The sequence below is a fragment of the Hyperolius riggenbachi genome, chromosome 6, assembly GCF_040937935.1.
Source record: "Hyperolius riggenbachi isolate aHypRig1 chromosome 6, aHypRig1.pri, whole genome shotgun sequence".
Classification (NCBI taxonomy): domain Eukaryota; kingdom Metazoa; phylum Chordata; class Amphibia; order Anura; family Hyperoliidae; genus Hyperolius; species Hyperolius riggenbachi.
This window is the reverse complement of record NC_090651.1, coordinates 65,824,507-65,846,874: the sequence shown is the minus strand read 5'-3', so window position 1 is coordinate 65,846,874 and position 22,368 is coordinate 65,824,507. Positions and strand designations below refer to the sequence as shown.

At 43.0% G+C, this 22,368-nt stretch overlaps 1 protein-coding gene across 1 annotated transcript in view; it reads left to right on the top strand.

Annotated features, from left to right (window-relative positions):
- The window catches only part of C6H1orf210 (chromosome 6 C1orf210 homolog), a 43,899-nt gene extending 22,599 nt beyond the window's left edge, over positions 1 to 21,300 (top strand). Inside the window, exons 2-5 of the mRNA XM_068242509.1 lie at positions 2,356 to 2,440; positions 3,430 to 3,907; positions 13,970 to 14,107; positions 20,524 to 21,300. Of these exons, the coding sequence (XP_068098610.1) occupies positions 2,369 to 2,440; positions 3,430 to 3,907; positions 13,970 to 14,107; positions 20,524 to 20,861 (1,026 nt within the window). The 5' untranslated portion in view covers positions 2,356 to 2,368 and the 3' untranslated portion in view covers positions 20,862 to 21,300. The remainder of the gene's footprint in view (positions 1 to 2,355; positions 2,441 to 3,429; positions 3,908 to 13,969; positions 14,108 to 20,523) is intronic.
- The last annotated feature ends 1,068 nt before the right edge of the window (positions 21,301 to 22,368 follow it).

The window sequence follows — 22,368 nt, the reverse complement described above, 5'->3', positions numbered from 1 at the left end:
TGTACGGCCGCTCCTTCACGATCATTACCGACCATAATCCCCTGAGTTGGCTGAACCGCACTGCTGGGACCAATGGCAAGCTCTTACGTTGGAGCCTGTCATTACAGCAGTATGACTTCACGATTCAACACAAGGCAGGCAGCCGACACCAGAACGCCGACGGGCTATCCCGTTGCAACGGGGAACTAGATCAGATCTCGCAGGTTAGCGGCAACGACACACATCTTGCTGATGAATGTCTATCTGCCTTCTCCCCAGGGAGGGCTGTCACGGACGGTTGCGGGGCCGCAGGTCCGTCCTGTAACCGCCCGTGAAGAAAAAGCGATCGCACTCGATTCCCTGCATCGATTGCGCTGCAAATCGATACAATCTGGGTTGAGTGTGTAGGGGGAGCTGAAGTCCTTTTCTTAGCAGAGAGAGCACCATCCTAAAGGCTGGATGGCTCTTTTGATATGCTAATGAGCCTGGGCCCAGAGAGTCCCTGGCTTCAAGCTGTGCGGATGGCCCATCCATCAGGTATAAGGTGACACCTAGCTGATCTCATGTAGATGTTAATTAACCAAGGGGTGATCAGGATGCCTAGGTGCAGCCAGGCAGGCTACAAATCTCCGGGAGGTCTTGACACCTTGCTCACTGGTAAAGATCAAAGGGAAGTCAGCTGTTAGCAGCTAGAACACATCCTGAATAAACCTCATAGCATAATCCATAACTTCCCAGATCTGTCATATTTCTGGGGTTCCTGAGATGGCAGCTTCGCCAAATGTGGGGGAAGTGTAGCATGAGCAACGGTGCTGGTTCTGAGGAAGTTTCAGAACATTCTGAGGTAAGGACTGCCAGTTAGGCAGTTTGAAAATGCCCTGATGATACCACAGGGGTCCCACCCCTCATGTCTGATATCAGGGTGCTGGGCAAATCGAGACAGACCTGAAAATGTTAATAAATCTGCCCTGACCTGTACGGTTCTGTGAGATAGAGCCCATATATGGGTAGATATGATTTCTAGCCCCCAGGACAAGGGGAGGGCTCATCTCATCTTCTAAGGGGGTGTATGGCTCCCCGCCCTCACTCCCTCCTACTGAAGCAGGGGCATAAGAATGGCAGAGGACCCAAACTCAGTGTCCTCCACACTGAAACATCTTGCACTCATCAGATGCCAGCTTGAGGATATGCTGGCATCCACCTGGTCTGAACTCTGAACTCAAATTGAAACCCAGAACTCTGTTTTCCCACAAAAAGGACATCTTTCCAGGAACTAAGTATTTTTCTCCCTTCTTTTATTTTTTATACTGGCTATTACTGTCTTAATAATTGTGATTTTAATAATTGTCTGTATATATTAATTATTTATATTGCGTGAATAAACGACTTTCTCCAAGTCATTCACTGTCCGCTACCCTGCTTATCAGCACACACACAGAACTGATCCCGGGTCTCTGAAGATACGCTACTGTTTGTTTGTTGTTGGCTAGACAGAATATCGTGTGTTTAACCGTTTTATTCGCAGGACTAGTCAGTCAGTTAGTGGGCTCCACGGTCCCATGGTAACCGCGGTGGTGGCAGTTTACTCTGAACCAGTAGGTGACGTTGTAATTACCCGTGTCTCACAGGCTCCCTTCTGAGTTGTCTGCGGCTAATTCTTAACGGTTCCTGCGCATTGACTGCGACCAGAGTTCGCACGATCTGTGCGCTGGCACCGTTTAGAAGGCTAAGTGCGGTCAGCCACTAGGGCTCCTGTGACAGATACCTTAGCCCTTGTAAAAATTCAAAAGCGGGGGAAGCAGGCATGTGTAGTAGGCTCTTCTCGTGCCCACCACTCGCCCTCAATCTCCTCCGCCCTCCTCCGTTAATGCCTAATGTTCCCCTGAAGCTACTTCCTGATCGGGAGGGTTGGTGCGCACTGCGCAGGCGTCTCGGCTACGTGCATCGTGCGCCCGCAGCCAGGAGCACTCTGCGCATGCGTGCTGCATCACAATTACGTAGTGCGCAGGCAAAGACCTCTCCCAGATGCGCAATCAAGGACGCACGTTGCCATGCAGCACCTGTGCGCAGTGCACATCAACCCTCCCAACCAGGAAGTAGCTTTGAGGGACATTAGGCATTAATGGAGGGGACAGAGGAAAACGAGGGGGAGTGGTGGGCATGAGGAGAGCCTACTACATATGCCTGCTCCCCTCGTTTTTGAAGGACTACCGTATCCTTTAACAAATACATATGTGTCAAAGGGTGCTTGAGATGGTTGACATGGGGTGCTTGTTACAGCCATTATCCATAGAGGGATACATGCTGTAATAATGTTGAGGAAAACTAGTTGATGGGCATTAGATGCTGTATTTAGAGTTTTGGTATGTTTTCCAGATGGTCATCCACCATGAGGCACCTTATGTACGTCGCACTCCTCTTGCCCGCTATTTCCGCACACCCCTGCACTGTGACCAGTAAGGTAAGATACCACTTCTCAGAAAATGACCAAACATGACTAAGGACAGCTCTGCATGGAAAGATATATTCACCAGTAATTCAGCAGATTCCAGGATCAGTTAGGAGAATTGGAAAACTTAGCAATTCATATTTCCATTGGTGATATCCCAGTGTTTAGTGGACAATGAAAAGTATTAGAAATGTAGTCAAAACATAAATATATTAATCAGGCCAAGAATGATCGCTGATTAGATACGTAATTATAATTCATTACCGATTTTGCTTCCCCGAAGAGATCAGGACCAGATTTCTGCAAATCTAGACGATAGGTTCTGCAAATTTCTGCAAGACCTATCGTCTTGTCTAATGGAGTCAAGGAAACTTGAGGCCCGTATCCACCTTACTATTATTCCAATGATTTCCCCAATGACCGGCGATTTTTTTGAGCGATGATCGGTCGTTTACGTGATCTTGCTACCTGGGTACCGGCGCACTATCACGCGAAAATCACTTAGCGTTACATTGTCGTCTTGAGGTCGCAACCTTTGTGTAACATTGCGCGTACCCGCCGGCCAGAAGTTGGAGGAAGATGGATCGGTGAGGTTATTACAGGCATGGGCAAACTTGGCCCTCCTGCTGTTAAGGAACAACAGGTCCCACAATGCATTGCAGGAGTCTGACAGCCACAGTCATGACTCATAAAGGCAAATGCATTGTGGGACTTGTAGTTCCGTAACAGCTGGAGGGCCGAGTTGCCCATGCCTGGGTTATTATATAGCTTAAGAAATAATACCTTCTTCTGAGAAAAGTGGATCTGAGAATACCTGTTAGTAAATATTTAGCAAGCTTTAACTGTGGGCAATGGAGCCTAAAATGTCTGTTTCTCATTTACTGAATGTAAGACTGCTTAGGCCAATATGTATACCTGACATGGAATACGTATGTTATTTTAACAATGCTGAATAACAAATGAACAGAGAATAAGACTGCCTTGTTTTTCCATGTCTTCAGGTCAGTGTGGACTGCAGTAACAAAGGCCTCATTAACATCCCACGTAGCCTTCCTTGGAATCTCCAACACCTGGACCTGTCAGCTAATTCTCTCCATCTATCTCAGCCTCTGTCTGAGAGGCTATCACGGCTTCGTTACCTCAACCTCTCCAGAAACCCACTCCACATCCTTCCTGCAGGAGCCTTCCAGAACTTACCCCACCTCCAGATATTGGATCTAAGCGACTGTGGGATCTCCAGATTCAATGCCAGTATTTTAGATGGCCTCACTAAACTTCAGTTCCTCTTTCTGAGCCATAATAAACTAAGGACTTTTGATGTTCACAGCCTCAAAGAACTGCTCAAACTAGACTTAACAAACACCCTGGTGACTTCTTCACATCTTGGAAGGTCCGCTAAACAGGTCCTGTTACAGTTAGACAGTCAAGGATTCTGTGACTGTTCCTCAAGGAGACGTCTGAAGGAAAGCACTGAGCATGGTAAAATGATGGGAACTTGTTGTAGGGTCAGAGAGGTTCAATGGTGAAACATTTGTGAGAATGAGAAATCTAAGAAGCTATACTAAATTGTGAAGAAATTCTTTCCAGCCCCAAACTCGAAGGACCTTAAAAACAGATTGAGGATCACAGCACCACGGAATACAGTATGTTGGTGCTTTACAAATCAAGAAGAATAATAATACTGATAGTGTGAATCATAAGGTGCACAGAAACTCTACCACACAGTGCTTCTTGGGCCAAATCAGTGCTGACACCCCTCAGCCAGCATGCTACGGTACTTGTAATGGAATGCGCTCACCAAAGTGCCATGCTGATCATTGACATGACCAGCTAAAAGTGCTTATGTTCATACAGGACTCCTTTCCCACTCTCCGGAATATCCACCGACCTGCCGCAGTCTCAGCTTTCCAGCACTTAATGCATGTAAAAGTACTCCAAAGTGGCCAACATAGTATAAAACCTTATATTTAATGGATTAAAAAGTTTGAAAGTGCTCTCACATTTTTCACGAACATTGAAAGCTTGTAAACAAGTTCACTCGGACTCCTATAGTCATTTCAAGGACCCAGGCATGTCTTCAAACACTCCACTATACCGTCTCCGTGCCACCACCTCATCAGCTCCTGTGTACACATTTCGTCCTATGAGTCGCCAGGGGCTCCAGAAGAAGGTTTTATGCCATGTTGACTACATTGGACTTTTCAGATGTATTGAGTGCTGTAAAGCTGTTTTAGCTGGTCCTGTCAATGAAAGCATGGCTATTTTGAGAGCATGTTCCGATGCAAGTAGCATGTTGGCTGAGGGCTGTGAGCACTGATTTGGCACAAGAAGCATCATGTAGTGGAGTTTATGAGCACCTTATGATACACACTATCAGTATTATGCTATGATTAGCGATCTGTTTGTTTTTAAGGTCCTATGAATTTTGGACTGAAGAAAATTAGACTGGACTAAAGATAAAGTAGATTGTTGTATTTGTTGCAAATTGTTGTATTTAAAGAAATTTGGTTAATAGTTCCACTTCCATATTGAGATAGTGAGGTGTGAATGATGATGGTGAAAAGGAACTCCACCCTATAATCTCCTTCTCTTCCCTGCCAGTCAGTTCCATGAGGAATTCTAATAGATTTTCTTATCAATTTGCTACCAGGGCCAGTGCTGCCATTAAAGCAAAGGGGGAAATTGCCCTAGGGCCCCCGACAGATGCCCGCAAGCCCCCCCCCAGCACCGACCGCAACTCTAGGTGCTCCCCCTTTGGACTGCTCCCAGGGCCCCTGCAATATGAGGCTGGCTGCATGGCATTGCAGCACTGCGTAGGAGATGTGTAGGCCACATGTGTCCGCATTAGAACCCCCAGAATCCCTTGCATCGCCAACTGCTCATACTGGTAATTGCTCCTTGGCTAGGAGCTGTCACCAAGTATGAGCAGTAGGTGATACAAGGGATTGTGGGGGGCTGTAGTGCGGACGCATGTGGCCTACACATCCCTTATGCAGCACTGCAAGTGGATTACAACTGCCACAATCGGCTTGGATGTGCTGCAGCCAGGATCGGGGGCTAACTTTGGTGGTGGGTGGTCATCCCTGTTTGCTACATTAGATTTGACAGTTGAAAGATGGTTAAGGCCTTTACACAAGGACAGATCCCAGGCCAACCTTCTGGACATTCGATCATTCTGAATGGTTTTCTAAACAGTGATTGACTAAAGAGGAATGCCACGTGCGCGATAGTTTCTCCCATTCATTCTCTTATTTACAGCAAGTTCCTGCAGGTTCCCTGTGGCCTTGCATTGATTGGTTATTTCCACATCAAAATAGCATGATATGAGCACAGTTTATTAATATTTACCATCACATTCGATCATTTAAAGATCAATAAAACAATCAGCAAAATAATTCACTTATGATCAATGGAAAAGTTGATCATTTTGATTGATTTGTTTATTGACTTGGAAGTGAATATCTCATGAGTACAAGCCTCAATAGGTGAATGTAACACTTTGCTTAAAGAGAAACTCCAACCTAGAATTGAACTTTATCCCAATCAGTAGCTGAGACCCCCTTTTACATGAGAAATATAATGATTTTCACAAACAGACCATCAGGGGGCGCTGTATGACTGATTTTTGTGCTGAAACCCCTCCCACAAGAAGCTCTGAGCGGTACTCTGGGCAAACTGCCACAATGTAACAATGTTCACAGACAGGAATTAGCTGTTTACAGCTGTCTCTAACAGCCAAAACAGCTAGGAGCAGCTACATAACCTGCCCACAGTAAAAATGTCACCATGTAATAAATGTCAGAATGTAAATCGGGGAGACTACAGATTTTACAATGAGCAAACACTGACTAAATAATTTATACATAATTATGGTAAAAAATGAAGCACTTTTTTTACTACATTATTTTCACTGGAGCTCCTCTTTAGAGAAAACCTGAAGTTAACCAAAACTTGGAAAGTAAATATAATGTAGGACAAAATACTTACTACAGATGGGCCTCAAGCTGCTCATTGCCATCAGGGTCACTCCCGTACCCCCTTCTGCTCAAATATGAACTTCCAGGACTGTGAAAACAAGACTATGCAAAGCGTAGAACAAAAGGGACCCTGAAGGCAATAAGCAGCACTAAAAGTTATCTGTAGTGGCTACTTTATCCCACTGTGTAGTCAGTTTTAGATCCCTTTTAAACTTGCATTGTAAGTGTGCGTTGCGTTACCTTGTTTTACCCCAGGATAACGCATTGGCAATGCAAGGCCAAGTTAACAGCAAGTTACCGTTGGACTTCCGTGGCGACTCAGCGTTGGCGCAGGTAATATAAGTCAATGGGCAATGCACGGAATTTAACCACTTCACCTCGAAAGGGTTTTTCCCCTTAAAAAACAGATCAATTTTCACCTGTCAGCGCTCCTTCCATTCACTCGCCTATAACTTTAATACTACTTATCACAACAAAAGAATCTATATCTTGGTTTTTTTCGCCACCAGATAGGCTTTCTTTGGGGGTACTTTTTGCTATGCTATGCTACATGCTAGTGTAATCAAAACCCCCATATTTTATTTGCCCATTTGTCCCGGTTATTGCAACGTTTACAATATATCCCTAGTACAATGTATGGCGCCAATATTATATTTGGAAATAAAGGTGCATTTTTTCAGTTTTGCGTCCATCCCTAATTAGAAAGCCCATAATTTATAAAGTAATAGTAAAGTATATAGTAAATTTATAAAGTAATAATACATTTATAAAGTAATAATACCCTCTTGACATACATATTAAAAAAGTTCAGTCCCTATGGTAACTATTTATGTAATTTTTTTTTTGTAATTGTTATTTAAAAAAAATAATAATTGGTAACTATTGGGGAGTCTGGGAGGCCAGGGGTTAATTTAAAATACAAAAATTAGGTCAACATAGGTCTTTTATTGAAAAAAAAGTAGATGTCATTTTACTATTTGGCCACAAGATGTCCTTACTGCTAACTTCCTTCTGCGTAGTATTACTACGCAAACAGGAAGCAATGCATGGGCGGCTTTTGTGAATGACGGAGCCGTCTCATGGACTTAGATCAATGAATGGGTACTGTGTTCCTATTCATTGATCTAGCGGCTAACGATCGGCGGCAGTAACGAGTGCGGGGGAGGGGGGGCGAGTGGGAACGCACGTCGGTGAGGGACATAGTGGCTATGTCCCTGCACAGAGTTATGGCATTTTGCAGAAACAGACATTGTTTTAGAAAAGGTTGATCTCTATAAACTCAAGATAGGTTACAGTCAGGGAGATGCTAAAATAGCTTTTTACAGCAGATCAAGGAGAAAAAGATACTTGCGACATAACTGTACTTGCACACATAAATATGGATCTGTGTTTGCCCCACAAAGTGCTTTACAAAACTATTTCAACCTACCTAGGATGTCTGGATACTTATTTCTAGCTGGTACTTTCCCAGCCACCAGCCACTGGGTCCCTCGCCTCCTGTCTTCCTCCTAGTTTCTATGGGTAGACAGGATGTGACATCACCATCGTTTACAACGGTCATTTTGAATCAAAGGGGAAGTAGCCCACATTGGCCAGGCATCTGTATCTGTAGGCGTCTGTATCTGTAGGCGTCTGTAGGACATCCGAGGCAGTGGGTTATATTTAGTATCTTGATGGACTTCTGGAGGCAAACAGATAACTGTTCTTTACTTTATGAGCTTTAGTGCAAACTTTACATTAAGCCCCTTCAAGCACTTTATACATAACAACAATTAATATGGAACACTTAAACCTGCCACGAAAAGCCTCAGTGACGAGAGGCATAAGCAGGGGAGGGGAACATTTTGTTAATGATTACCACTATTCAAAGCCACAACCAGAGGTGACCATTATCCAGAGCTGGGGAGGGAATCAGGAAATTTTGGCACCTGGGGCTAATGGACTATTTGGGCACCCCATAGGCACTAATGCAAAATATCGGCTATTGGGCACCAAAGAAGAAAATTGTTCCAGTAGTAGAACCGCACACCAAGGCGTGTGAATGCTGCTGCTGGACTCCCAGGCTGCTCAATATAGTGATTCAAAGGAGGAGTCCGCACACAGACTTGCAGGAACAAAAGTGCCAGGATGTATTGTCCCATCATATACACATGCAATTTATGTCAGACCTGCAAGGCCGACGATCGTTTTGGGGCCACTCAGGGTCGCCTTTGTAAAGGCATAGAGCAGAAAGACATATACACCCGTACAGTGCAAAACACAGTAAATAATCATCCAAATGTCTCAGATTCCACCCCCTGGGTGGGTAAACAATGAAAAAAAACGTTACTGTAATGATATGCAAATATCAAAGAGCTAACCTGTTTCGCTTCTGACACATCGCAATCCACGTTAACGCTTTGAGATAGACTGACAGGTCTATCCACCTATTGCTTCATATGATACCAATGTTGGTATTTGCATATCGTTACAATAACTTTTCTTGATTGTTTACCCACCCAGGGGGTGGAGTCTGGGACATTTAGATGGTTATTTACTGTGTGTTTTGCACTGTACGGTTGTGTATGTCTTTCTGCTCTATGCCTTGACAAAGGGGACCCTGAGAGGCCCCGAAACGATCGTCGGCCTTGCAGGTCTGACATAAATTGCATGTGTATGTGATGGGCCAATAAATCTAGGCACTCTTGATCCTGCAAGTCTGTGTGCGGACTCCTTCTTTGAATCACTATAAAGAAGAAATTTGGGCGCTCGATAAATAGCGGGCCCGTCCAACCAAAATTTTTAGTTTTGAGAATGACGGTAGTGTTTTAATAAATATCGTTTTGAGACTCATTTTGAGAATTTATAATATTGTAAATTATCATTTTGAACTTTATTATCTTAGAAATGTATCGCTTTTTGTATTAACGCTATTTGCAGTAGAGAAAGGCGTTTTAGGGTTAGGTGTCAGGAAGAGGGATTTTAGGGTTAAGCACCACCAGGGGGGTCTTAGGATTAGACACCCCCAGGGAATTTTAGGGTTAGGCACCACTCAGAGTGGTCTTTGGGTTAGGTAGCGGTAGAGGGAGGGTACTACGTGAGAGTAGGGTTAGATTTAGTTGTAGTAAAATATCGGTGATATTTGCCAATGTTTTACTATGGTTATTACAACTGTAAATACATTTTCATTTATTATTGTTATAGACGATATTTTGCGATTTTATCACTGTTATTGTAATTTATTTATTACTAGCCGGGTCCCCCATGTGTGCTCTACCTCCAGCTTAAGCTCAGCAGGAACCCTCCCCCCTCACCTGAGTCCCCCATGTGCACTCCAGCTTAAGCTCAGCAGGAACCCCCCCCCCCTCACCTTGGTCCCCCATGTACACTCCCCCTCCTGCTTAAGCACAGTAGCAGCCGCCACTATTAATAAGAGGCAGCGGGTGGGGATGACTCACCTCTTCCGTGTTCCATCGTGCGTTCCACTGACGTCACTTCCTGCAATGCCGCACACTGTATTGGTGTAATTTGCCTTTTTAAAACAGAAGTAAATCTGCAATAATTCAGCTATAAGTGAACATTTGTGGTTACCCACAATGTACTGCTACTAAATATGCAAATAATTCCTTTTCACCCTTAGTAAGCCAAACAAGCATCCAGAACCACTGGTGTATAGCAAGCCTATAGCTTTAAATTTTACAGCAGCCATATCAAGCCCACATGTGACAGCCTGTTTCAGACTTTTGGTCCTCATCTGTACATGGCAAGGATTGATACGGCTGTATGAGATAGGGCTTGGACCAGTACAACAGAGTAACCAAGCAGCTCAGGGTGACCCAAACCACTCGGAATGTATAGGTGGATAAAAGGGACCAAAAAGACCTTCTACTAAAAATAAATCAAAGCTTGGTGTAATTTGCTTCAGAAGAAAATCTGCAAAAATTCAGCTATAAGTGAACATTTGTGATCACCCACAATGCACCGCTACTAAATATGCAAATTACTCCTTTTCACCCTTGGTAAGTCAAGCAAGCCTATAGCTTTAAGTTTTACACAGTCATATCAAACCCACGTGACAGCCTATTTCAGACGTTTGGTCCTCATCAGTACATAGCAGGAATTGATAAGGCAGTATGAGATAGGCCTTGGACCAGTACAACACAGTAATCAAGCAGTTTAGGGTGACCCAAACTACTAAGAATGTATAGGTGGATAAAAAAGACCAAAAAGCCCTCCTACTAAAAAAAAGCAAAGCTTGGTGTAATTTTCCTTCTTAAAACAGAAGCAAATCTGCAATTATTCAGCTATAAGTGAACATTTGTGGTTACCCACAATGCACTGCTACTGAATATGCAAATGATCCCTCTTTGCCCTTGGTTTGACATGACACTACTTCTTCTTCTTGCTTGGACCAGCCCCTTCTTCTTGCTTGGACCGGCCCTGGGGGCAGGGCGCTACTTCTTCTTCTTGTTTGAAGGTTGAGGCACTTACTCTATTATATATATAGATTCTATCTCAGATAAAGATGAAGAAATGATAAAAATATAGTTAGAGACAATGGCCCATATGCAATTCACCTTTTCACCTTGGTGAAATGTTCAATAAAATGCCCTTTAAACCACCAGCAAGCAAACAAATGCTCAAAATAATTTTGATAGTACTTTTTCTTGCATCTTTTGGTACTTTTTCATTTGGTACTATTGCAGAGTGCTAGAAAGTTATTATAAATCGAAGATGAAAAATATGCTCTATAAATATATACCCCGTGCCCTTTTTTCCTGGCGCCCTTATTTGATGGATGCCATTGCCTGTTGGGTGCTAGCCCTCACCAAATCTAACTAAAAAAGCCAGATGACCATCAGCGTTGGGCAAAAAGTGCTATCTTGCCTGGGACCCCACTTCATCTTAACCCTTTTCTATCATTGTCAGCATGTAATTATATTGCCACACCATTGAGTATCACCCTTTAAAGGATACCCGAAGTGACATGTGACATGATGAGATAGACTTGGGTATGTACAGTGCCTAGCACACAAATAACTATGCTGTGTTCCTTCTTCTTTCTCTGCCTGAAAGAGTTAAATATCAGGTATGTAAGTGGCTGACTCAGTCCTGACTCAGACAGGAAGTGACTACAGTGTGACCCTCACTGAAATTCAAACTATAAAACACTTTCCTAGCAGAAAATGGCTTCTGAGAGCAAGAAAGAGGTAAATAGTTATTTGTGTGCTAGGCACTGTACATACACATGTCTATCTCATCATGTCACATGTCACTTTGGGTATCCTTTAAGGGCTCAAACCCACTAGTAGCCTTTTCTAAACACTAGTAAATTGAAAAAAGCTCTTGCTAATGCAATGCTATGGGGGATTTTTATAAAATCACATCACTCAAGTGGGATCACACCCATAGCATTACATTAGCAAGAGCTTTCCAAATCACAAAACACTCAGAAAAACGTTCCTACTGGGTTCCAGACCTAAAACTGATTATATTTAATAATACTGTAGAACCTGTGAAAAGGGATTCTTGAAAGCCCATGTTTAGGCCAATAATTTTAGAGGTGGGTGTGTATGTGTTGGTAGATAATGGAAGGAAATAATTGAAATCAGATAGTGGATTTCACTGATGGATAATGACTTGCTGAATCGCAGTTTCCCTTCATAAAATGTCTCAAACAGGCAGAACAGATGGGACAACCTGCGTTACCAGTTTCCACGCACAGTGTTTGTTTACGATTGGCTGTATTTGCTCTCTGTGTGTCTGTTGTGATGAGTAATCTTGTTTTTTTTTTTTCTGCTTGCGTTAGACTTCCATCAGCCAATTAAAACCTTTGCTGAGCGCTGGCAATCATTAAGGGCCCATTCACACTTGCTACGCTAGCGCTATTGGTAGCGTCTTGCTCAGGCGATTTTTTTAGTGTTGAACGCGAAAAAATTGCCATCCACACAATTGCCGATTCTTTAGCGATCGCGTTTAACGCTTCTATAGCACTGAAACGCGATTGCGGGAAAACGCCTGAAAATGGTGCAGGCTACACATTTGCGTTTGCCGATTTGCGTTAATCGCTGGCGATTAATTCTATTATTTCTATTAATTCTATAATTACGATCGGTTGTCTGGAAAAATCTGCAATTCTTCAATTGAAAAGATATTTTAAAAAATTGTATGGTGTGTGGCCAACGTTAGGCTATGATAGGGGTTGTGCGCATGCTATGATTGGGATTGGCTTGTTACTATTTGCCCGTTAGTAGCAAGCCAATGTACTATGTAAGTTAGTGTGAGGCTGTGTTCCCAGTAGCACGGATGCAAAATGGTCACGGTGAGGCACAGTGAGCATCCATTTTGCATCCGTTCCGCCCGCCATCCGAAGTGATTGACGCTCATCTGCCCCACCACCGGTCCCACTCGGTCCTGCTCTGAAAACTGCCTGGAGGCTGGCAGAAGCATGGGGCTCTCCACAGGTTGCAATATGCCAATTCTCGCTAACAGGGAGAATTTTCATTGGTTCACTATGAACCAATGAGAATTTTCACTGTTGCTGATTCCCATTGATCTTTTGCAGCCCAGTGGAGATCCCCATGCTTCTTTCCTGCATACAAGGGCAGAGCGTAGCTGGGGGCAGATATAAACACATCTGCCTGCCGGGGATTATCATGAACTACACAGAAATGCGGCTCACTTGTGTAAACGGCTCCTATGTATAACATAGAAGCCGTTCACTGTCCGGTTCGTAATGAGTGGAGAATAAACAAAAAATGTCTGTTCTCCGCTCTAGTGGGAACACAGCCTGTGAAAGATGTCAGCTCTGTATGAATAAAGACAGAAGTATAAAAACGGACACTTACCTGGGCCTTCTACCGGCCCTCTGCAGCTGTCATGTCCCACGCCGGCCTCCTACGATCCTCGGTTCCCCGCCGAGGATAGACAAATAGTGCTCGCTCCTGCGCGCGTCGTTGGGAGCTTACTGCGCAGGCGCATTACAAAGTTTTCTTGTACTGCGCCTGCACAGTAAGCTACCAATGACGTGCGGGAGCGAACATGCACGTAGCTGCAGTTGGATCAGATGCGCTGGATTAAACCGGGACCGGCGGCATGGATCCGAGGATCGTAGGAGGACACCGCGGGACATGACAGCTGCAGGGGGGCGGTAGAATCACCAGGTAAGTGTCCATTTTGATTTTCAACACACACACACACACACACACACGCACGCACGCACGCACACACACACACACACACACCATTTAACCGACCAGCGAGCAAGAAAATACTCAAAATAATTTTGATAGTCCTTTTACACCTACTTTTTGGCAATTTTTTAATTGTAAAGTGCTGAAAATTTAAATGCAAGATGAAAGATTATCTACTAGTAGAGAACTCAGGAGAAGTAGTTCATTGCAATGGGCTCATCTGTGGTCATGATTGTATCTTTCACTCCAGGTCAGAATTGTATCTCATCTGTCCTGAGCTACATCAGGTTTGGGAAGTATATTTATTCAGTGTCTGGTAACTACTTCCTGTGTAAGCATTTGGTAGAGTTTAGGAGAGGTCAGGCTGATGAGTTCCTGTGTTGTTGTTCTAGTATCTGGCTCGTTCTGCTCATGCAAGATGCTGAAAGAGAAGAGGAGGCATCCTGTACAGAAGACCAGAAACAGTCATGCTGAGGTCATCAAGCGCTTTGTCCGTGATGTTCCAGACAACACTACATCGCTAAATGACAGTAAGTGACCTATTTCAAGCTCCATCCTTACAAGCGATACTAATGATATGTGTGTATGTAACTTTATAGATCAGACCTTTACAAAAAATTGTGTTGGCAAGTAACTACTGTTTTGGGTGATTCCATGTCAAGTAATTAACGCATATGTCACAGGAGGCCCTAGTGGTCAGACCTCAAATGGCCTTCCAAACGGTCCCAGCGCACGGATCGTGCGAACTCTGGTCAATGCGCAGGAACCGTTGGGAATTAGCTGCAGACAAACCAGAAGGGAGCCTGTGAGATACGGTAATTACAAAATACACACTAATTCAGGGTATAACTGCCACCACCTCGGTTACCATGGGCCCGAGGAGCCTGCTGACTGACTAGTCCTGCGAATAAAAACGGTTAAACACACTCTATTCTGTCTAGCCAACAACAACCAATAGTAGCGTCTCTTCAGAGACCCGGGATCAGTTCTGTGCGTGCTGAATAGTAGGGTAGCTAGAACAACAACTGACGATAGCGTCGGTTTATTGAAAGCAATATAAATAATATATACAGACAATTATTAAAATCAACAATTATTAAAACAGTAATAGCCAGTATGCAAAAATAAAAGAAGGGAGAAAAAATACTTAGTTCCTGGAAAGATGTCCTTTAGTGGGAAAACTTGTAAAGTTCTTGGTTTCAATCAAAGTTCAGAGTTCAGACCAGGTGGATGCCAGCATATCCTCAAGCTGGCACAGATGAGTTGAAGATATTTCAGGGTGGAGGACACTGAGTTTGTCTCCTCTGCCATTCTTATGCCCCTGATCCAGTAGGAGGGAGTGAGGGCAGGGCCACACACCCACTCAGAACATGAGATGAGTCCTCCCCTTGTCCTGGGGACCAGAAATCATGTCTTAACCACATATGGGCTCTATCTCACAGAACCGTACAGGTCAGGGCAGATTTACTAATATTGTCAGGTCTGCCTCGATTTACCCAGCAGCCTGATACCAAACATGAGGGGTGGGACCCCTGTGGTATCATCAGGGCACTTTTGAACTGCCTAACTGGCAGTCTTTACCTCAGAATGTTCTGAAATGTTCTCAGAACCAGCGCCAGACAGGGCCCTACATGCTCTGTTAGTTTGGAGGGTCTGCCAGCCTGGCAACACAGAAAATATGACACATATAGCAGTTTATGGAATATGATCTACATCTGGGATTGACAGCAGGTCATCCCTAGGTGAGGTTCTTTTTGAAGCTGGCAGCAGCAAGCCACATGTCGGCTCCCCTGCTGGGGGAAGGAGCCAGAGTGTCTGAGTTTTCCCACTCTAGATTGCTTCTGTCATGGTGCTTGTCACCTATACCTGATGGATGGGCCATCAGCACAGCTTGAAGCCAGGGACTCTCTGCAGTTAAGCTGATGCTATCTCCCTGCTGAGAAAAGACTCAGCTGCTCCTACACAATCAATCCAGATCCTATCGATCTGAAGCGCAATCGATGCAGAGAATCGAGTGCGATCGATTTTTCTTCACGGGCGGTTCCAGGACGCGTCTGCGGCCCCGCAACCGTCCGTGACAGCATATATATTTGTTTGTAATGCCCCTTGGTTATGTATGTAAAATGACTGCAACTAGTATCCCTTAGCCCATCATGAGTACCCTGTGGGACCACATGTGCGTGCATGAAATAGAGGTGCAAGGAAAAATGAAGCCGATATAAGTCTAAATAATACCGGGGAGCTAAATGAAAACAAAAAAATATTTACAGTGGTAATGACGATAGTAAAGCATTGGTAAATGTTACCGTTATTTTACTACAGCTAAACCCACCCCTATACTCACGCAGAACCCTCCCTCCTCCGATGCCTAACCCTTAAACCCCCCTTCCTGAGGCCTAACCCTTAAACTCCCCTTCCTGCATACAAGGGCAGAGCGTAGCCGGGGGCAGATATAAACACATCTGCCTGCCCAGGATTTCTGCTTTTGGCATCCAATAGCCGATATTTGCGTTAGTGCCTATGGCGTCTATTAGCTGCAGGCAACCACATTTCCTACTAGTAAACATGCCACATATTGAGAACCTAGACTATAGGCGGTAGTACTAGGATATGAGACAGTACAATATTTTTGACCCCACCACTGCAATTTCCAGCTTCATGAGGTGATGAATTACTGTCACTGTCAGGCATCGGTACTCGATTCAACAGGTCTCAGTTTGCTGGTACTTGTACACTTTTTACAGTTCATTTTTGAGATAAAAAAGGATAAATCTTAAACAGACCTGAATACTTATGTTGTAGTTTATTAATAAAGAGCATTGTTTAATTTCTAAAACCTTTTAATGTAAATCTCTATCTTAGGGCTTCAAGGATCAGCGGGTGTCACTAGCTGTAAGTCACCCAAAGTCTGTAAATCATAAGAGCTCTGAAACTCCGCCCCCTGTTCGGAAAACCACCGTTTTTTTCTGTAATGTGTTCCATAGCTCTGTCGCCAAAGACCTTTGAAACACTTTGGATAAAAATGGCTGAAGCCGTCTTGCCGATGGAGGGGGCAGAGTTTAAAGGACCACTATCGCAAAAAAGGTAATATTTAAAAAACGTGCAAACCTATACAAATAAGAAGTATGTTTCTTCTAGAGTAAAATGAGCCATACATTACTTTTCTCCTATGTTGCTGTCACTTACAGTAAGTAGTAGAAATCTGACAGAACCAACAGGTTTTGGACTAGTCCATCTCTTCATAGGGGGATCACTCATACAGTGATGTTTGCCAGCTTCTCTGCTCACTACACACTTTTTTGACATTTGGACAGAGCAACTGCCATTCACTAAAGTCCTTTGAAAATCAACAAAACCCTTAGAATCCACCATGAGGAGAAGGGCTAGTCCAAAACCTGTCAGGCTGTCAGATTTCTACTACCTATTGTAAGTGACATCAACATAAGAGAAAAGTAATTTATGGCTCATTTTACTCTGGAAGAAACGTACTTCTTATTTGTATGTGTTTACATGTAGTATAAATTTTACATTTTTCACGATAGTGGTCCTTTAAGGACTTGCTTTACAGGTGGCATGTGACTTACTGTCGCAGACACCTGCTAATCCATGCAGGGGGGAGATAGAGCTTTACATTAAAGGGTTTGGAAATTATAAAATAGGTATTCTTTAAAGTATAAGGAAATGTTCGCAGCATTTCTACACAATATATACATGTATACAGTACTGTATATGCGTAAAGGGGAGCCAGCTGAGGGTGGATGAACAGGGCGCCGCCATAGACTCTAATGCAATTATGGTGAATACGGCGAAATGGGCGCCCGATAAATATCGTTATCAACATTAGAACATTACAGTTTTTGACGTATGTTATCGTTTTAGAAGCTCGCAGCATTATAGTTTTTGTCATATTCTTTAATTTGTATGTACAGATTTTACGTTATCAAAGATATTATCGTTTCTATGTGTAAAAGGTTGTTTCTGCAGAGGGAGTGGTTAGGGTGAGGCACCACCAGGGGGAGTGGTTAGGGTTAGGCTCCACCAGGGGGAGTGGTTAGGGTTAGGCACCACCAGGGGGAGTGGTTAGGGTTAGGCACCACCAGGGGGAGTGGTTAGGGTTAGGCGCCACCAGGGGGAGTGGTTAGGGTTAGGCACCACCAGGGGGAGTGGTTAGGGTTAGGCGCCACCAGGGGGAGTGGTTAGGGTTAGGCACCGCCGGGGGGGGGGTTAGGCACCACTGGGGGGGAGGGTTAGGCAGCACCAGGGGAGAGCTCTGTGTGAAGGTAGGGTTGGGTTAAGCTGTATTGCTGAATTATGTAACGATTTTTAACGTTAATATATTTTTGTTATTATCTCCCGTCTGTTTTTAAAACTGTATTTATCGTTAACCAAGTTTGACAATGATATTTATCGTTATTAAGATTTCGTTATCCACCGGCACCATTTCTTTATCCAGCCTGGCCCTTTTTTCCTGGCGCCCCCTTTTTGCATGCACGGGTGTAAAGAGGTACATGAGATATTATTACAATCACAAAGGTGTACTTGGTAAAGACGCGTGCATGAAATTAAAGTGCAAGGAAAAATGGGCGGGGGGTGAAGCCGAAGTACTTATAAACAATAAATATAGTTTTCAATTGGGCACGGGGTGAAGCCGAAAAAGCTGTAAAAATAAGTACCATTTTCAATCAGACACTAAATAACAATACACTTTGAAAAATAAATCTAAAAGATGTATAAACCCTTCAAATACCTATGAATTTGGAAGTACACTTGGATACGATATAAACTTTGATAACGAAAATGAAATGCAGGAGAGTAAAATGTAAAATAGGTATTAATTCTGAATCATACTTGAAAACAGTAACAATTCATGACGTAAAAAAGTAGTTGAGTATAAAAATGAAAAACATCATTAAGTAAAAGTTAATTTAATTTTGTATGAGCGAAAATATGACGATTGAAAATCAAAAAGGGTAACGTTCTAATAATTTGAAAAATATAAAATGTAAAAAATTATAGTTTATGTAAGTTTTAAAACATAAATAAGTTAAAAAGTATATAACTTTGTAATAGTCATTACCGATGTTAATATCAAAACATATAATGTTGTGATTGTTTAAAAGGTATTTAGCGGGCACCCAATTCTCTGCTTTGGGCACCATATAACCCCCGTATAGCCGCGAGTGCCCACATTTCCTGTTTCTGTAAAGACAGTTTTTCCTCAAAAGATAAACTGACAAACACTGGCCTACAGAAGAACCAGGACGCTGAGGAGGACACCTGCATAGTTCTTGTACATCTCATTGCCTTTGCAATTGTGTAGGCAGCAGTCTAATTAGAACCCTAGGTAAAAGCAGTTTGCATAAAAGTTAGTTTCCTCTAGGCAGGAGGAAGCAGAACCTGCAGTCAGACAACTCCTCATAATGTTGTTTTGCCAATAGCAGATTAAAAGTCTGACTCACCTCAATTGCTTTCTGTTTACGTTGTAATCAACTCGAGATTGAGCTGTATTTCCCCAGAGTTTCCGTGTTTGTACAAGAATTTACTGCAGTATGTACACATACAGCACACTCTATGCTAATCATACAGCGTACACCTGACCCAATACACACTTAACATACAGTATACAGCGAACATAAACTGTAGACCCGGTATATACTCTACAAACAATATACACTCAACATGCAGTATACAGTGAACATACACAGCGTACACTGTACAGACGGTATATACAGTGAACACAGAACATACACTCTGCACTCAGTGTACAGTCACTCAGTGTACAGTGAACACACACAGCATATACTGTACCATACTGTACATATAGCATGCACTCTACATACAGTATACAAATAACAGACACGGCGTACACTGTACCTCCAGTATATACAGAATACACAACATGCACTCTGCACTCAGTGTACAGTGAACACAAGCAGCATACACTGTACCCCCAGTATATAGTGTACACACAGCATGCACTCTGCATGCAGTATACAGTAAATATACGCAGCATACACTGTACACCCAGTATATACAATACAGGTAGCGTACCAGTATATACAATAAAGATAGCGTACACTCTACATACAGTATACAGTGAACATACACAGCATACACTGCGCAGACAGCATACACTAACCATGTATAACATGTACTGAACACACACACCATATGCACCCACATAATGCATCCTAGACAACATATATTGAGCACAAAGCATACACTCTAAACTGTAGACACTGAACAAAAACAGCATACTCCGAACACACATAGCATTCACTCTACACAACATACAACAAACACACACAGTATTAGTATCACGTCTACACATATTACTATGCATATGATAAATTGCATCTGAATATAGGTGTCTTCTAATGATCCAATATTTTTCATACAGTTTTACCAAATCTATTAATTATAACGGTAAATTGAGTGAATATATTGAATGGGTAATTTAGGCAGTTCCCTTATATTACATAGAAGTGGTAAGATTGGATGAAAAATACTGGATCATTAATGGACACCATAAGAAACACTAGGAGGAGGTCCCTGCCCTTGTGAGCTTAGATGTTATACACACAAGAAGATCCCCAGACATTCTTTCAGGCAATGAATCATTCTGATCGATTTCCCAATCAGTAGCTCTTCATTCAGATGAGAATGCTTAATCAAGTATGATGTCTATTCTATCCCATTTATTGCTCCCAGTAACTCTGGCGTATTTCCTGCCACTGTCATGTTAAATCTAACGGTTGTTTGGACATCCACTTGGCGTGGCATGAGCAAGACTGATCAATGTTTATTGCAATTTCCTAATGCTTAACAACCAATAAAATAATCATTTATTATTTCAGAAGTATTAACTTGCAATCAATGGGCGATCTGTTGATGTCCATCATTTAATGGTTGATTTTAAAACTATTGCTTTCATTTTTCTCTCTAGCAAGCATTTCCACGATTCCTCCTCCCACATCAAGCCTTGGAAGCTGGCCATATTTTGTAGGATTCGTGCTGGCAGCTGTTGCTGTGTCACTTCTTATCGCTGCCGTTGCTAAGTGCAACCTCCTCCATAGATATTTCCGCAGTTACCGCCATCGGCCCCTACCAGAAAATGAGTGGGCAGCTGAGTCTCAGAGTGAGCTCCCCGGTGTACCTATCACACCTCCGGATGATGAAGATGGCTTCATAGAGGACAATTACATTCAACCAGAGGACCACCGGAAAGAGGAGGATGAAGAGGAGGAGGAGGAGATGCATGGCGAATTCTTCACCATTGATTGAACAATGAGCACTGAGACATCAGCATGTGAATAGCTGGTACATGTGCTTGTGTTACATCCAACCAGAATAATAAACTTTTACGTCCAACCAGTATGATACCCTACTGCAGTAGAGTCTCAGTTATCAGGCCCTGACCGGGACTGGCTGATGCTGGATCAGTGAGCTTTCTGGTTGCTTGAGACTCAGGCAGGAAACACATTAAGCAGAAACGCTAGCGTTGCAGAAAACACAGCGAAAAACGCACATAATGCAAGTCAATGGGCCGCATGTAAAAACGCATATACTTACGCAAATGTGCATTTTTAAAAACACTGGTTTTATTGCATGTCTTTGAAAAAAGCATCAAAAAAGCTCATAATGAAAAGTCAATGGTGACGCAGAGGTATTGCGATTTAGTGCGTTTTGCATGCGTTTGAAAATAAAAACTAAAAAAAAACCACTTTCACGTTTGATGATGTACTTCCGCTTCCTATTGACTTCCTAGTGATTTGCATAAAACGCATATCAAAAACGCATGCAAAACTCATGCGTTTTGTATATGCGAACCGCAAATGCATTAAACCGCTCACAAAATGCAAGAAAAATGCACTAAAAACGCACAAACGCATATGTATCAAAATGCTACGTTTCCGGCACTGCCTAACGTGATCCCAGCCTCAATGTTAAAAACAGGCCCAGCTAATACAGCACTATGCCCCACTCTATATACACACCATGGACTCTGTATTAAATGTTAAAATATAATAATTGAAAGTATATATACCTCGGGGGAGCTGTGGAACGCAATATTTAAAGGGACTCCGAGCAGTGCAAAAACTATAGAAAGATGCATATCATTTTAAAGCTCTCTTTCTCCTCTTTCCAATGATATATAAACCACCACCCTACATCATTTAGTTTTCGCTATTTTCGCGATTGAAATTGCCGCGGCCGCGATTTCGATCGCGAAAATAGAGAAAACTAAAAGGTGTAGGGAAACGATTTAGGTGTCATCAGAAAGAGGAGAAAGAGAGCTTTAAAATGATATCCATCAAGCCATAGTTATATTGTATTACACAGGACGACACTTTCCCCAGTGTCAGCAGCTCCATTCTGCTGAATGCAGCTGCTGACTTTGACAAAAAGTCGCCCTGTGTAATACAATATAACAATGGCTTGATGGATATCATTTTAAAGCTCTCTTTCTCCTCTTTCTGACGACACCTAAATCGTTGACCTACGCCTTTTAGTTTTCTCTATTTTCGCGATCGAAATCGCGGCCGCTGCAATTTCAATCGCGAAAATAGCGAAAACTAAAAGGCGTAGGGTGGCGGTTTATATATCATTGGAAAGTGGGGGAAAGAGAGCTTTAAAATGATGTGCATCTTTCCATAGTTTCTGCACTGCTCGGAGTCCCTTTAAGCAAAGAAGTTGGCCTTCACCACTGTGAGTACTGCCGGAGATCTGTGGTTGGTTGAGACTCCTGGATAGTTGAGTTCCTGATAACCGGGACTCTACTGTACATCCC